This window comes from Drosophila santomea, chromosome 2R, assembly GCF_016746245.2.
Source record: "Drosophila santomea strain STO CAGO 1482 chromosome 2R, Prin_Dsan_1.1, whole genome shotgun sequence".
In the NCBI taxonomy this organism is placed as follows: Eukaryota; Metazoa; Arthropoda; class Insecta; order Diptera; family Drosophilidae; genus Drosophila; species Drosophila santomea.
The window spans coordinates 6,863,895-6,878,776 of NC_053017.2; the positions used below are offsets into that span (position 1 = coordinate 6,863,895).

The 14,882-nt window shown below is 44.3% G+C and overlaps 2 protein-coding genes across 6 annotated transcripts; one reads left to right on the top strand and one right to left on the bottom strand.

Annotated features, from left to right (window-relative positions):
- Positions 1-396: 396 nt before the first annotated feature.
- Positions 397-10,640, top strand: LOC120445145. 3 transcript variants are annotated; one of them, XM_039625303.1, is made up of 6 exons: positions 403-1,104; positions 8,468-8,957; positions 9,042-9,236; positions 9,305-9,436; positions 9,508-9,763; positions 9,835-10,640. In XM_039625303.1, the coding sequence occupies exons 2-6, from the start codon at positions 8,613-8,615 to the stop codon at positions 10,026-10,028; spliced, it is 1,122 nt and encodes a 373-aa protein (XP_039481237.1). In that variant the 5' UTR covers positions 403-1,104; positions 8,468-8,612; the 3' UTR covers positions 10,029-10,640. The 3 variants fall into 3 exon arrangements, with proteins under 3 accessions (XP_039481235.1, XP_039481237.1, XP_039481236.1); XM_039625302.1 differs by having other exon boundaries at positions 403-683; positions 798-1,104; positions 9,508-10,640; XM_039625301.1 differs by having other exon boundaries at positions 397-1,104; positions 9,508-10,640.
- Positions 10,641-10,646: 6 nt separating this feature from the next.
- Positions 10,647-14,754, bottom strand: LOC120445146 (39S ribosomal protein L13, mitochondrial). Of its 3 annotated transcripts, XM_039625304.1 has the most exons (6): positions 14,613-14,753; positions 14,428-14,551; positions 12,661-12,887; positions 12,404-12,552; positions 11,631-12,336; positions 10,647-11,565 (listed from the first exon to the last, which is right to left on the bottom strand). In XM_039625304.1, the coding sequence occupies exons 1-6, from the start codon at positions 14,634-14,636 to the stop codon at positions 10,741-10,743; spliced, it is 2,055 nt and encodes a 684-aa protein (XP_039481238.1). In that variant the 5' UTR covers positions 14,637-14,753; the 3' UTR covers positions 10,647-10,740. The 3 variants fall into 3 exon arrangements, with proteins under 3 accessions (XP_039481238.1, XP_039481239.1, XP_039481240.1); XM_039625305.1 differs by lacking the exons at positions 14,428-14,551; positions 14,613-14,753 and adding an exon at positions 13,072-13,231; XM_039625306.2 differs by lacking the exons at positions 10,647-11,565; positions 11,631-12,336; positions 12,404-12,552; positions 12,661-12,887 and adding an exon at positions 13,492-13,936 and having other exon boundaries at positions 14,613-14,754.
- Positions 14,755-14,882: the final 128 nt, after the last annotated feature.

Below are 14,882 nucleotides of genomic sequence, written 5' to 3' on the forward strand. Positions count from 1 at the left end.
GTTTTTTTTTAATAATTTTAGCTGGTGAGAATGTGGATTTTATATTAGTTTGTAAATGTACTCGAAGAAATTACGTAATTATGAACAAATAAAAAATTTGTATAAATTCGAATGTTTCGGCCTTTGTCATATGTAAGCTAATTTTTTGGTTATAAAATTAAATTATATTAAATTCTTTAATAATAAAATGATTGTTTATAACTTTTTGTATATCATATTGTGTGGGTATTGGTAGCTCTCTGAGCTGGTTCCGCGAACTTTCGTCGCCTCTGCAAAGGATGACTCTTTCTCTCCCTCTCTCTCTCTCTCTCTCTCTCTCTCTCTCTCTCTCTTTCTCTGCCCTTACTTTCTCTCCTTTCTCAGATTCCATTTGGGGCTTTGGAGCTCAGTCGTTTGCTGGCTTTCAACGCTGTCGGTTCGTTGGTTTTCCGGACTTTCCCGCTCTCGTTCCTGTGTTGGTGTCGCGTTCTTTCGACGTTCGTTCTGCTGCTTTGCATTCACACGCCCCCCGACCAGCCACGCCCCCTCCCAGCCGCCCCAATAATATCTCCGCCGTGCGAATGTGTGAGTGTTTTAGCAAATGTTGAAAGGCAGTGGAGGCAGCATGGCCCAAATGGTGGGGCGAGGGGCAAGGGGCGCGGTGGTTGGCAAATGAAAAGCCCGTGGAAAGCCGTGCATACTGAGTAATGATTTTCGTGCGAGTGTCTGAAAATGAAAATTGTTTTGCTGCGCGAGTTAAATAAAAACGAGAAAGAGTACAATGCAGCTCAAAAAATAAAAAAGCTGAAATTTTGCAGAGAAACGAAACCTGGAAATCACAAATAAAATGGCAGCTTCCCGTTTCATACACACACAGTCGAAAGGAAAACTGAAAGATGATTTTGGCCCATGAATGAACTGATATTAGATTTGGCAGAAGGGGAAGACCATCATCACCACCCCCGCCACCCACTCATACAAACACCATCACACACAGATGTGCACACATAAGAACACAAGCAATTTTCAAAAGATTTTGCTGGCCAAAAAATAAAGGAAGCAGAAACGTGCCGCGCATTCGGAGGAGAAAAAGTATAAAAATACATACAGCTGCGAAATAAATAGGTGGGTCAAGTGTAAATTTATTTAACTAGTTGTATACACGAACACTCCACCCCCTCCCCGTCAGCCCCCCAAATAGGCCACCCAACTCCCACACAAAAATCGTAGCATGCTTTCCAGCGTTTGCCCTTCGCTTGCCCACAAAAAAAATATCTCTCTTCGAGTGTGTGTGTGTGTGTGTGTGTGTGTGCGTGTGATGTAGTTGCCTCCTTCCTGCTGTTGTTGCTGGCGCTGCTGGTTGTACATAAAAATAAATTATGGCCATGCCCCTAAAAATAGCAGCAGGAATTACAAGGAGCAAGGATCGCTGGGCTCCTGCAGCAGCATAAATCATTATGTAGCCAAATGTCAATATAACACTTTAGTCCGCACACACACACACACATACAGCCGCAGAGAAAGGATACTATGAGAGCGGACTATCCGAGGATGTGTATGTGTGCGAGCTAGTATGTGTGTGTTGGTGCAAGGTTCACCATCTGAATTGGTTCAATTGAACCAAGTTCACTGCTAAATAGAAAAAGGGATTCTATTTCATTAGGCTAAATTTGTACTTGGATACAAATTAGCTAACAACTATTTGAAAATAATCTGCAACGCATTATTCCTTATTTTTAATGAGAAATCTTTTATAGTCCTACCCGTTTTATTTCATATTCTGGAAATCATATGCCTTACTTCTATAATTGATACTCCATTTCCTCGAGTAATAAACGCGAACTTTTATTAATAACTCCAATAGAAGGTAGTTTACCCAAATTAGGCTGTTAGAAGGAAATACCTATAATTAACCACAGCTAGTTATTATTATTAAGACTAAGCACACACCTCTTTTGCTATTGATACAATCGAATCACACTTGTTATACGGATACAACCTAAGTGACAGCATTGAACTAATTATTGCATAGCAATCAAACCAGAAATCTATTATTTTCGGTTCTCAATACTGAGTGTTTTGAATCTCACACGTTCACACTCACACAAACGCACTGATTCACAGGAAGTGACAACAGGGAAAAGCCAGCAAGAAGAAGAGGAGCGCCACGGAAAGAGGCAGGGGGAGGGGGGGAGGAAGAGGAAGCAGATAGGAAACTTTGTCTGTAAAAAACTCAGTCTGCAGCTATTTCACTTCCTTGAACTCCTGTGGCAGCCACAACAATAACTGCGGTGGCTCTCTCGCTTTTCCTCTCATGCCTTCTCTCTGGCTGCTTTTCCATCTCGGCTTTCCGCTCTCACTAGTTTTCCCTCCACGCAGGCGCTCTTCGGCAGCTCCAACTCGTCTTTCAATTTTTCCGTATTTCTGGCTTGGCTCATTTGTTTATTTTTAGTTCGCTGTCATAGAACCTCATCTTATCCCACCCACACATGTGCGTGTCTGTGTGCGTATGTGGCTGCGATTAAATGGCCGTTAGACGCTTTGGGCCTTATTAATATGCCGAGATATGTGCAAAAGTTCTTAGATGGCCAAGTCTTCTAATGCTTTCCCTTCCTTCCAGTGCGCCCCCTTGACTTTTCCCCTGCTGGAAATTTTTAAAAATGAAACTGGTTCAAGGTCGGCGAAACGAGGTTGTTGCACCGACCGTTTACGGCCAAAAGGGAAAGGGCCAGGGGATAATTAAATACAGACCATAAATCAACCATTTGCAAGGCGGTCAATACATCGATGTGCCTCAAATATTTATGGCAACTTCTTAAGGCAAACATTTATCTAAATAAACTTAAATCGTACACTTAACAAATTTAGGTGGTCTAAAAAAAATAATAAAAAAGGATGTCCCCATAGTAGCTTGATTATGAATAAACTTCATACTTCTTAGTAATTTGAGGGGCCTTTGTAATTATTTAATTAAACCGTACGCAATACCGTTTTTTATACGCATTATACCATCTTAAATTCGGCTTATCGAATGCAAACTGTAGTTGATAGCTGGCAGAGTCGGTCAGCATTGGGGTCAGTCCGCATTTAATAGCTGTGTTTACGCAGCGGAGAAAAGCGGCAAGGAAAATCCGAACAAAAGTGAAAACGGCGGGAGGGGAGGCTTGAAAGCCAGGGGAGGGAGTGGCAAGAGGGTGGGGCGGGACTAGGGGACCCCTCGCGTGCTGCAACGTCCATGAAATGACGAGGCCTTCTTGCCTTTTTATGGAGCTCACGTGTCAGGGGACGCCCGAAAGCCCAGGTAAAATGGCTTAGTGACGAAGTGGGATGGGGGGGTGTTCATTTCAGGAATCTCATAAACACATGATATGCTCAACAGACACCCACACTCAAACTCACGCAAGCCGACACACACACACACACACACACACACACACACACACAAATTACAATATTTAAATGCTGTGGGGCGCAGATGGTTAAGTATCCCTGTAGGAGCTTACGTAATCCCGAAACGTGAGCCTTAATCACTTTCCACTAGGGTTTCGCGGACGAGGGGCAGGCGGAGGCACAGCTGAAGTGGAGTTTATGTAGGAGTTTCGCATAAAGGATCACGAGTTGCCACGAAAACGAATCCCTTTTCAGGCGCTGAACACCTTCTAATTGAAAGTTAAGCTAAGCAGGACATGATTCTGCATTAATTGATTAAAATGTTTGGTTGAGGCACAAAGAACAGAAATAATTGGAGTGGTATGTGTTTTTCAAGTGAATCAATTAATTGAAATAGGTTATGGTTGAATGTGTGTAGACCCTTTAGTTTATTCAATATTAATTTTATATTTCCTATTTTCAACCTAATAGAATAAGGAAACTCGGCTGAAAAATCCACTTCCTGAAAACCCGCTCTGCTTCGCATTTGGAATTCCGAACACTGCCGACCGGCAAACATTTCATTTCTCCTGTGATTTGGCGTGCCATTACCGTTCGTCACGTGCTCGCACCACTGAACCACTGAACCACCCCACCACCCAAGTCCACCCTAGTCCACCCACATCCGTCCGTTCCACTCCACTCCACATAGCAAAGTGGAATCCCTGGAGTCGGGACCCGCATCCAGGACTCGTTGTCCTTTTTGTGTGTGGCCTGCCAGCCTGGCGTTGCCTTAATTATCCTGGCATTGGTAATTATGCGACACAAAACAGAAGTGGGGCCATACATTAAACAGCAGTTTAAAGAGGCAGCGAGGAAATGGGAAAAGCAATGGAAAAAATCAGCAAGTCACTTGGAAAAATATTTACGTCTTTTCTGGCAAATAAATCAGAGAGAAGGAGAACTTGGATACTCTATGACTTTAAAACACAGAACATAACTAATGCTAGATAATCTTGTTCTTGTAGTCATTTCAACATTTGGGAATAATGAGCATTAGTATATTCCCAGTTGTTATATTGAAAAGTATGCCGCCTTTAATTGAAAAGTGCCGTAGGGTGTCGCGAACCGGAAACGGAAGTCGCCAGGCGACAGGTGCCACGCACCTCAACTCTCCATTTCCCGCTTTTCCCAAGCGAACATGCCTCGCCTGATGAAGTATTCATTTGTAATCGATAATTCCGCAAAAGAGCAAACATAGAGAAACATGCGGCGGCATAATAAGTAGGAAAGGGTCCCAGTTTTTCGTTTTTCCCTTAGTTTCCCCTGCATTTCCAGCCGCATTGAATGCCGCCAAGAATCGAGGACGATAGTCAACTTGTCTGCACCAAAAAAAAGGACGAGAAGGATGAACAAAAATTCCAATAATTCTAGCCAAAGTGTGCACGCAGTTCAAAGGTCCGAGGACTGTCCGCCTTGTGCCCAATGCCATGTTTTATTGTTACAGATCAATTTGGCCGATAAGTTTTCCTGGAAGTACTGGCGGAGTTTCATATACATACAATACACACTTCGTTTATTGCGCTTGTAAAATTTCTCTCTGCTGAATATAGTTTGATATTTAAAAAGCTTTTGATAGCCCTAAAACGAAAGGCTCTTAATAAATAATTGTATTATTGTACTCTTGATATTACTCTACATTATTATACAGAATCGTCAATAGTAACTAATGTGAGAAGACATTCTTTTTAGATAAACATGAGATTTATGCTATATTAAATAACCATCTTTTAATGTTATAAACTCTATCACATTCTTTTAATTTGATAAATTGGAATTTATTCATTTTATTCCTGACCACCACGCAATCCAACCGCATTTCAACTGCTTTCCATGCATTGACAAATCATCATGGTAATCTATATTAAAGCCAAATTGCCGTACATCGGACCCAAAGGACATTGGGCGACCGAGCGAGCCCCATTAAAAATTCTATTAAAAGTTATTTACGGCAAGTTTGGTCCATTGAATGCCACCACGTTGCACACGGCCTGTCTGCCATTATGTGTCTTTGTGTTTGGGGAGGCACTCAACTCAAACAAAAAGCAACAAGAACCCAAAAGCATTGTCTATGCACGTTCATAAATAAGAAATGCAGTCGAGCCCACGTCGAGTGTCCAACCCTTGCAGCCCACCCCTAAATCTTTTCCATAAACCCCCTACTCGGCTCCGCTCCTCTCGGGTCTCCACGCCAATTCCAATCCCCTTCATTGACAATAAATTTGCATACACAGCACTTGCACTTCCTGCAGACTTTGGCTCGAATGGGGGCGAAAGTCGGAGCCCAACAGGAAGCCCAGTCAGTTTACATGCAGATCAGCATAATTGATTTCGGATGGAGCACTGGCAAAAACGGCCACTTCTGGTATAAGTGAGGAGCTTAAAGTAAAAGCCCACCTAGTTGCGCAGAATTCGAGAGAATGGGGCTGTGAACTGGGGTAATTTAGCTTCGCACAGATTAAATATTTATTTATTAAATATAAACTTAAACGGTCACCGATAGCACTTCAAAGTTATCATATAAAAGCAATTTTACGCTTAAATGTGTTTTAAATCGAACCTGATTTTATTTCTAGCTCAAAATTGATAAATTTATTAATTGAATTTCGACGGGAATGTCTTAAATCAATGTTTATTATTTGCCATTTGAGTACGCTTGGTAAAAAGAGTGAAAATTTGTAGTACACGAGAATGTGTAAAATATGCATAATAAAAGTGTCTGATTAATTGGCTAAAGTTATGCAATTAATTTCTTTCTGTGTGTGAAATTATGCGTTTGGTTGTGCGACAAAAACTGCAAAAAGAGGGGCTGCAGGCGAAGAGTTTAATGCCTCTCCATCGATGGGCAAATTGCTTAAGATAGGGCATGTCCTCTACGAGAGAGATGTGCCGACAAGGACTCTCATTAGGCCCTTCAGCAGCGGAGGGAGATTATGTGCACCGATAATAGACAAAGATAAGGGCGTGGATGGGGGCGTGGATAGGAATGGTTGGGGTGTTGTGGTGTTGGGTGGCCACGAGAGAGCGGGGCAGGCTCTCCAAGCGCAAACCCCAAACCGGAGGCTGAGGCCATTCGGGCCACTAAAACTAGAGCAAGGACAACCCGAACAGCGCCACCAAGAGAAGGAGAGGATATTTGGGCAGAAAGAGAGAGAACAAATTGTTACATTGCACTATGTATTGCCTGTCCTACTCCCCAATCTTTATGGCTGTGTGAGTGCCGTTCTGACCCCCATCCTTGGCTCTTCCTGTCCAGCTGCACTTCTCGTGTCCTGCTGCGAGGAGTCCTTGCGCTGCTAAAACAACAGGCAAAACAGTGGGAACAGCAGCAGGACGTTGTCAGATGACAACAAGGAGCATAAGCTACCTTCAGCTGTGTCCTGATTATGACAGCTCAAGGAAAATGCGGCCGGACAGCTGAAAATTGTTGAAATTCTCCACGGAGTTCGGCTTTTGTGTTGCTTGCACATTTGCACTTTTGCACATTTCCACATTCCGCATGTCCGTGTTAATTGCCAAAGTAATAGTCCGTGTGTATGTGTGTGTGTGAGTGGCACAAAAAATGCTGTGAAAAATTTCATTGCATACAGCCAAGGGCAAGGGAAAATCCAGGGTGTTGATGTCGAGATGGGAAAATTGAAAAGCGAGGAGATCGGGGAAAGGGGTGCCACACAAAACCAATTCAATTTAATTTTCAGTTGGCAGCCACATCAACTGATACGTAGACTATCAAAGCTTTGCATCAGACGCAATTAAAAATAATAAATGGTGAAGGCATCCAGGTGCTCCAATGGGAATTTCTCTGATTAAAGGATGAGCGATAATACTTGCACCAGATTTTATGGAATGACAAGACATTGTTACAAAGGGCATTTTGTATTTATTAGATGAGAACTACAAATGCGAATTAAAAAACAAGCTCTTACATATATATTTGTTTTGTAATTTACAAGTCCTTTAGCATTTACCCATATACCTATGATATGCTAAGCTTTTTCATTCACCTCAAGTGCAGAGACCCACCCATTCATTGCCGTCATCATGTGATTTACATTTGTTCCTACGTTCATATCACACCATTAGGCTACCCTTCCGCTTCGCGTAAGCTCCTCATTTCTTTATTTTCCCATAAATAAATTTCCGCGGAAAGTTGTTGCCTGCCGCAGCCAGGGATAGCGTATTCAGACTGGCAGCTCCCAGGGGGATTTCCCGCGGCGCGTTTTCACAGCGGCCCACATGGCGTATGAGTGACAGCCAGGCAATGGCGACGTCTAAGTCGTCGACGACTCATATCAAATTACCGTTATGGTTATGCACAGGCGGTTGAAATGGAGAGGGAGGGGGACGAGGGGTTGCCACATAGTGAGGCCGAGGGGACAGGACATCTAATGAGCGCCGAGGGCCAGCAGCTTGGCAGTTATCAATTTCTATAGCATAGCAAATGGAGCGGAGCGTTCAGACCTCATTTGGTTTCGTTTTGCTTCTCAACGCATGTAGATAAATTAAAAAAAAGGGAGAACGCTTTGGTCCTCGACTATCAGATACCCATTTAGCCAGGTGTTACGAGTGCGAGGGATTTTATTGGCATAGTCTGCATGCTGCATGCTACTACGAGTAACATAAATAGGCATAAACAGTAAAACCAAAAAAATAAAATCAGTGTGGCGAGAGTTAGAGTGGGAATCGTTTGAAGCATACCTGCGTGAAGTATGCGTCTCCGGAATCTGCGTGCCTAATCCTAACTTACTAGCTTTAGTAGTTCCGAAGATCTTTACGTCCAGATCGCTTCGGCTAGTGGTCCTGATCAAGAAATATTCTTTCTACCTGTTACGTACTTTTCAACGATTCTAGTATACCCTTTTACGCTAAGAGTACGAGTATTACGGATATAAAAGAAAATCATTTGAAACTAGAAATAATTACAAGCAATTTTTACGAGTGCTACGTATTTCTTATTAAGTTCAAGTACTGGTAAACAGTGATGCTTAGGCTGAGCAAGATTCTAAATATTTTAAACAATATCGCATATAATAAAATAAAAAATATTATATCTTTTCAGCTACCAAATAGTTAAGGAAGGAAAAAGGACAAGAGAGAGAGAGAGAGAGGGAGAGAGAGACGGAGAGATAGAACGAAACGTGGGCGCAGTTTTTGAGAGTTGAGGGGCAACCATCGGTGATGTGGGACACATCCCGCCACGGGCAATGCAACAACCCCAACGTTATATACCGTCTGTATCTGATCTATATGGCACGGACGAGATAGAACTGCTGCTGGACGAGATTCGGGAGCTGGAGCTGGAGCCGGTCTGCTGTCAGCTGGACGATGAGCAGGACTTTGAAATAGCTGGCAGCAGGGCCGGCGAGCTCTCCCACTCGCACTCGCACTCGCTGTCCTTGGAATCCCCCCTCGGAACCTGCACCTCCTGGGACTCCCATGCCAACTACAAGCAGAGGGGCGGCCACACCCCCCTGCCCTGGGGCGTCGCCCTCCACTGTGATCCGCAACACTTGAAATCGCCTACAGGGATTGTGCGCATACTACTGGTGGTAAGTCGAGCGACCCATTCTGCCGCTGGCCATAAATTCTTTACCACAAACCCACCTTCCACCTTCCACCTAACCATCTACCAGTTATCCTCGGCCGCCTGTCTGGCCTGCGAATGCTCCGCGGGCACCGTGCAGGTGGGCCTCTTTCTACTGCCACTCATCGGGCGCCTGAGGCTGATGGTCTTCTGCGCGCTCTTTTCGCTACTCATCACGTGTCTCATGCTCTTTCTGGATATATCGCATATAGCGCTGATGTTCCCATTCAACTGGACTAAAGTGGTGGGTAAAACAGTCAAGTAATAATGCAGTAATGGATATTCAAAGTGGAAGTCTATCTTTTCTGACAGAATACGTGGATGTACCTGAGTGTTGGTTTGATATTTATTTTGAGCTCCACGCTGCTTGTCCACATGGTGCTCTATGCCACTGAATACACATGGGTATCGAAGCACTCCAAGGACACGCTTCTGGCCACTGGGGTAAGTTCGAAACGCCCGTTTGGTTCGCCTAAATAGCCAGCACGGTTATTTTTCCAATCGCTTTCTAATAGATAATTGGCTATCTGTGCGCCCTGGAGGCATTTCTTCTGTCGGGCATCGCATCCTGGCCGTGGACTCAGTACCGTCAGGTGCCCGACGATGCCAGCGAATTGTTTATCGAGGACCGCGAGATGACGCCGATGAGTCCCATTAATTGTAGCACCGATCTGCAGGCGACGCCATATCATCACAATGGCAATGCGACCACGTCGGATCTGTATAACCAACAACAACAATCGTCCTATAATCAAAAGCCTTATATACCTGGTAAGGAACATAGCAGCATCCATTTTGTGTACTATCCATGGGATAGTAACCGGTCTCCGTCTCCTTTGCAGCCAAACGACCCAATGAGCTCAACAATCAGCGTCCAGCATTGGGTCACACACAAACCGCACGGTCGAAACCCAATCAGCGCTATAGAGAGGGCTACCACTATCACACATCCCGCCAGAGTCCCACTTTCGTGCTGGGCGATGATCAGGGTGCCGGTCCATCCACGTCCCGTTCCAATGATAACTCCAGTGCGTGATAGTTCTTGATGCCTCAGCCAGACGAAGGACAGGCGACCGGGGAAGGGGAATAGTTACAGAGATCTCTCAGCCATTCAATTCGGGAAAATCAATTGGAAGCATGTTGAAGCACTTTGGTCGCTGTAGGAGGTGAACAAACACAGCGGAAGCCACACAAAAGCAAAAGGAAAGACAAAATTGTTAATTAGTTTAAACCACAAGCGAAACTCGTCGGGATTAGAAGTTGAGACACCAACAGAGGAAATATTTAAGCAGCCGAGCAAAGCAAACAATAATAAATTTAATATACATTGTGTGTGTATGTGTACTACAAGCCGAGAGAGAAATTTAAAGAATTTAAGCCACAAGAAATTTGAAGCGCAGATCAACCTGATCTACGCCCACTTGGTTAGTTATACGAACACCAACACCATTGAAATTGGTCAACGTCGAGCTATAACTAAAAACGATATTAAATTGGTAACTATACGGTATCAAGGTAACGCGCGAAAATTGCAAGCAAAATTTAAGATTCGAAATGGAAGAGCATGAGCATGGAAATGGAAATCAACTTGTTATAAACGTAGTTTTGCTTATTTTTTAATAAAAACAAATAATTCAAGAAAAACGAAGTCAACTTCTTTCGAAATCCATTTTATTCTCTTCATCAATTTAATGCAACAAGGTTACAGTTCAATTTAGATCTTCGAAATGCATGCATCAGGCTCAAATTTACTTCAGCCCCAGATCCTTTTCAATCGTGTGCGAGCAGACAGCCATCATCTGATCCTTGACGCTGACGAAGTTGCGAATAGCAGCGGGCTTGGCCTCGGGCCAACCAGCCAGGTCGCGGTAGATGGGGCGACAGAACTTCATGCGGAAATTGGAGTTGGCGAATTCGAGGACCTCCTCCAGGCGCTTTATCAAGCGAGCTCGGATAACCAGGCGATTCAGGCGGAAGCGAACCTCTGCGTTCTTCGAACTCTTCAAGTTGTATGTGGATTCCAGTAGGTTAATCTTGCTTTCGGTCAAATCGACAATGTCCTTGCACTCAATCAGTTTGCCCAGGAAGTCAATGAGCTGATGGATGGAAATGGTCTTCTTGATTTCCGCACTGTCAGTCAATTCAGCCACGTTCTTGGAGCTCCAGAGACTGGCCAGTTCCTTGGTTACATTAGCTAGGGATTCGTCGAATTTCGGAATAACGGGTGGCATTCCCTCGGTTTTCAGCCACAAATCCCAGTCGACAGCACTCAGTTTATCCTTCTTGTCCGTATCGATAAAGTAGTCATATAAAGCACTCTGGAAATCTTTCGTCTCAATCGACTTGTAGGCGTATTTTTTCAGGTAGTCCCTTAGGAAAGGCTCAAAAACGGTTGGTCCGCCAAGCAAGTCCTCCAAGTAACGCAGGAACGTTGAACCCTTGATGTAAGGCACTGAAGAGAAGGCATCGTCGGGTCCACAGTTGGAAAGATCCACCACCAGCTTAGTCAGCTCGGGTGTCTTGTCGAGCTGAGTGCGGATGCACTCCTGCAGGTCCGTGAGATTGCTGAGCATCTAGTTAAAGCGACAGAAATGGTTAAAGGCTTATGACTTAACTGCAACTTAAGTGATACACTTACTTTGAAGTCCAGCTCCTTGGCGCCCTGCATTCTTCCCACGATCTTGGACTCCACGAACACAGTGAAGCCCTCGTTCAACCAGAAATGCTCGAAGTTCTTGTTGGTCACCAGATTTCCAGTCCAGCTATGAGCGATCTCGTGAGCCACCACGTCGGCCAGAGACTTATCGCCGGCCAAAAGAGTTGGAGTTACGAAGGTGAGGCAAGGATTCTCCATACCACCATAGGGGAATGATGGGGGCATCACCAGAAGATCGTACTGCTTCCAGACATACGGTCCACACAACTCAGAGGCAGTCTTCAGCATGGTGGCTGTTTCGGAAAACTCCTCGGCGCAGGCATCTACGATGGCTTCCTCTGCCCAGACACTGGAGTTCTCTCCCAGCGGGCGGGAAACCAATTTTCCAATGGCAATGGCCACCAGATAAGCGGGAATGGGCACCTCTTGCTTGAACAAAGTCTTTCCAGCTTCCTTCTTATCGATAAGGGCGCTCATTAGAGCCGTCAGCTCAGTGGGATGCTCCACTGTGGCATCGTAGGTGAACTTAACAGCTGGGGTGTCCTGGCAGGGAATCACCGAGCGAGCGTGGATCGCCTGGCACTGGGAGAACATATAGGGGTTCTCCTTGCCCAAAGTCTGGGCGGGATTCAGCCACTGCAATCCACTGGCACTGCTTGAAGTCTCGTAATCGATGCGAACGTTAAGGCTAGAATGGAGTGTATGGAGATTATCAATGGCCACATAGATTAGATTATCTATCGCCGTGCTGTTACCTCCCCTTAGCCGTTCCAGATGGCAGCTCCAGCGTAAGCTTCTGGCCAATATCATCGACGGCATCGCTGATAAAGAAGTTGATCGGGAGCTCACTGCCTCCGGCCAGCAGCGTGGCATTGGTTACATTGATATCGCGCACATCCAGGAGCTAAATCGTATGAAATTAATATATATATGTTTATTTATATTAATGGGCTTCTATGAACATGCTTGGGAATGGTTATGCTGGATCCAGTGCGATTCCGCAAGTACTTACAATCTTATCCAGATTGGCAGTCAGCACCTTGAAGCGATGGAGCACGCTTCCTTGAATCTTGGTGGCTCCGAAGTCGACCTTCCAGTTAAGAGCACTGTGCTCCGTGGTGATCAAATCGGGCTGCGAGTAAGAACTGGGATCCACGACTCCTAAGCGACCCATGCTGCGTTTTTGGACCTGGTAAATCGGGAGTAGTTTGTGTGAAGTGCACAAGCCGCGGCTGGAGACTGAAAAAGAATAAGAAATATTTGTAAATTGTTAACTTTCTGCGATAGTGCTATCGTAAGACAATAAAAATGGGGGCAGATAAGCCAAAAGCTGTGGTTAAGTTTTACCAGCTGCTGTTGGTGGTTTTAGACATTTACGTTCAGTGATGACCGCACTTTCTGTATAGTATATTTGTGTACGTACATATATTTAATTCGTAGGCGGCGACTTTCGATATGGGTGCAAAATGAAGCAGATACAAATGAGATGAATAAATTGCAATTCACTGCCACACAGCCGGTAAACTTCAGGGTTGTCGAAACTCGCAAGGTGTGAAGTACAAAAATCTATTATTTAAATAAATTATTTATGAAATTGTAAACCTTCTTTAAGTAGATCTCTTGGTACTTTTTTCAATGTCTGTTATTCTAATACAAATAATTCAGTCTATAATAAGTAACCTGAAGTTTAACTGCCTGGCATCCCTTTTTGCAGCCTTGCCAGCCCCAAAAACTGAAGCTGTTCGATTAGCGGTCGCCTTGTTGATACCGTGTTATGAATAATATAATATTTTAAGACTTTATATAAAATAGGTAAAAATAGTAGAATACAATAAAACTTTGATTAGCTTTTTTCATGTTTTGTATTTATCTTAATTACAATGACTTTCTAACAGCATATCAACGCAAAATGTAGTCCTTGGGATAATCCATAATGTTGGGGAAGTTCTCCAGCGTTTCCTTATCGATATGATCCAGTCGCTGGGGAATCGAGCGCGGTGTGCGGATCTGATTCGTGACATTCTGCAGTATCTCCTCGGGCACTTGATCGTCGGCGAACAAATGCAGTCTCTGCATGGTGTGCCTGCGCTGCAGGTTTCCGCGCATCGAGTTGTACACGGCCTTCTTCATCACCATCGTGGGATCCTTCTCGTGCAGCTGCCACGCCAGGGTCCAGGAAGCGCCGCCTGGATATCCGGTGTGGTGGAAGTACACCCTCTTGACCCACTCGTCTCCGGGCAAGGCGATTTCCCGCGTGTTGATCAGCACCACATGATCCCCGCAATCATCTGGAAAATTACAGGTACGGTTTTATTGGATGGCCATTGTGGACAACTTGCTTAACCTAAAAGTACAATGATCACTGGTCAAAAACAAGGTGTGGAATAACCGAATGCTCATTCAGTTGCGGTCCAAATAGTAGCTTTAGCAGAGGAAGTTACTTATAGGCGAGGTAGCAAACCATTTTGGCAGTTCCTTACTAGTATGAGGAATGTTAAATAAATATATTTGTACTCTTAATTATTGGGCAATAATTGGGAAGTTCTGTTCTCTGTCATTGCTGAATTAATACTACTACTTGAATCGCAGGCTGAACGGTCTGATAATTACCATTTTCGAATTTCTATTTATTTGTTTTCATTTTTTACTTGCGGCAGCAACAACAACTAAGAAAACACGCCGGTGATGTAATGACACCGAAATGCCCCAAAAAAGGGCTTAATTCAATCGAATTCGACACAGAAACGTAACCACAACTAGGCCGACGGATAATACTTACTCATGGGGTGATAAATAGGCTTCTGCAGGCCCATTAAATGCGTTTTAACCAATTTAGCCGACTCGAATGGATTCTGCCAGGTGCAATCGTAGATGTGCCAAGTGCGCGCGAACGTTGCCCATTGCTGGATTGGGGGAAAAGTGAATGATTACCTATTGCCCATCGTGGGAAGTAAGCTTACGCACCTGCACACGCTTGGCAATGGACATTTTGTTTGATTTTTAATTGAACAAATTAACGTTGAAGAAAATAAATAATTTCTCAGCTGGCAGCCAGTGTGACCACCGCATATAACCTGAAAAATATCGTTCAGCGAAGCGATACTAATGACACATTACCCACACACGATATTCTGATTGGAAATATTCGAGACTCGAACTACATTCAAGCAGTTTTCGTATAGTGCAAAGCAGTGTCACCTTTCAACCCTGCAAGCAGTGAACGTACGCATTTCA

What these genes read in the sequence shown, in the direction of transcription:
- LOC120445145 (XM_039625301.1), top strand. Translation starts at nt 8,613, where the DNA reads ATGCAACAACCCCAACGTTATATACCGTCTGTATCTGATCTATATGGC. An exon ending in CATTCAACTGGACTAAAGTG is followed by an intron (nt 9,237 to 9,304) that starts GTGGGTAAAACA and finishes CTTTTCTGACAG; the next exon opens with AATACGTGGATGTACCTGAG. An exon ending in ACACGCTTCTGGCCACTGGG is followed by an intron (nt 9,437 to 9,507) that starts GTAAGTTCGAAA and finishes GCTTTCTAATAG; the next exon opens with ATAATTGGCTATCTGTGCGC.
- LOC120445146 (XM_039625304.1), bottom strand. Translation starts at nt 14,636, where the DNA reads ATGTCCATTGCCAAGCGTGTGCAG. An exon ending in CCATTGCCAAGCGTGTGCAG is followed by an intron (nt 14,552 to 14,612) that starts GTGCGTAAGCTT and finishes CCCCCAATCCAG; the next exon opens with CAATGGGCAACGTTCGCGCG. An exon ending in GCCTATTTATCACCCCATGA is followed by an intron (nt 12,888 to 14,427) that starts GTAAGTATTATC and finishes ATTCTTTTTCAG; the next exon opens with TCTCCAGCCGCGGCTTGTGC.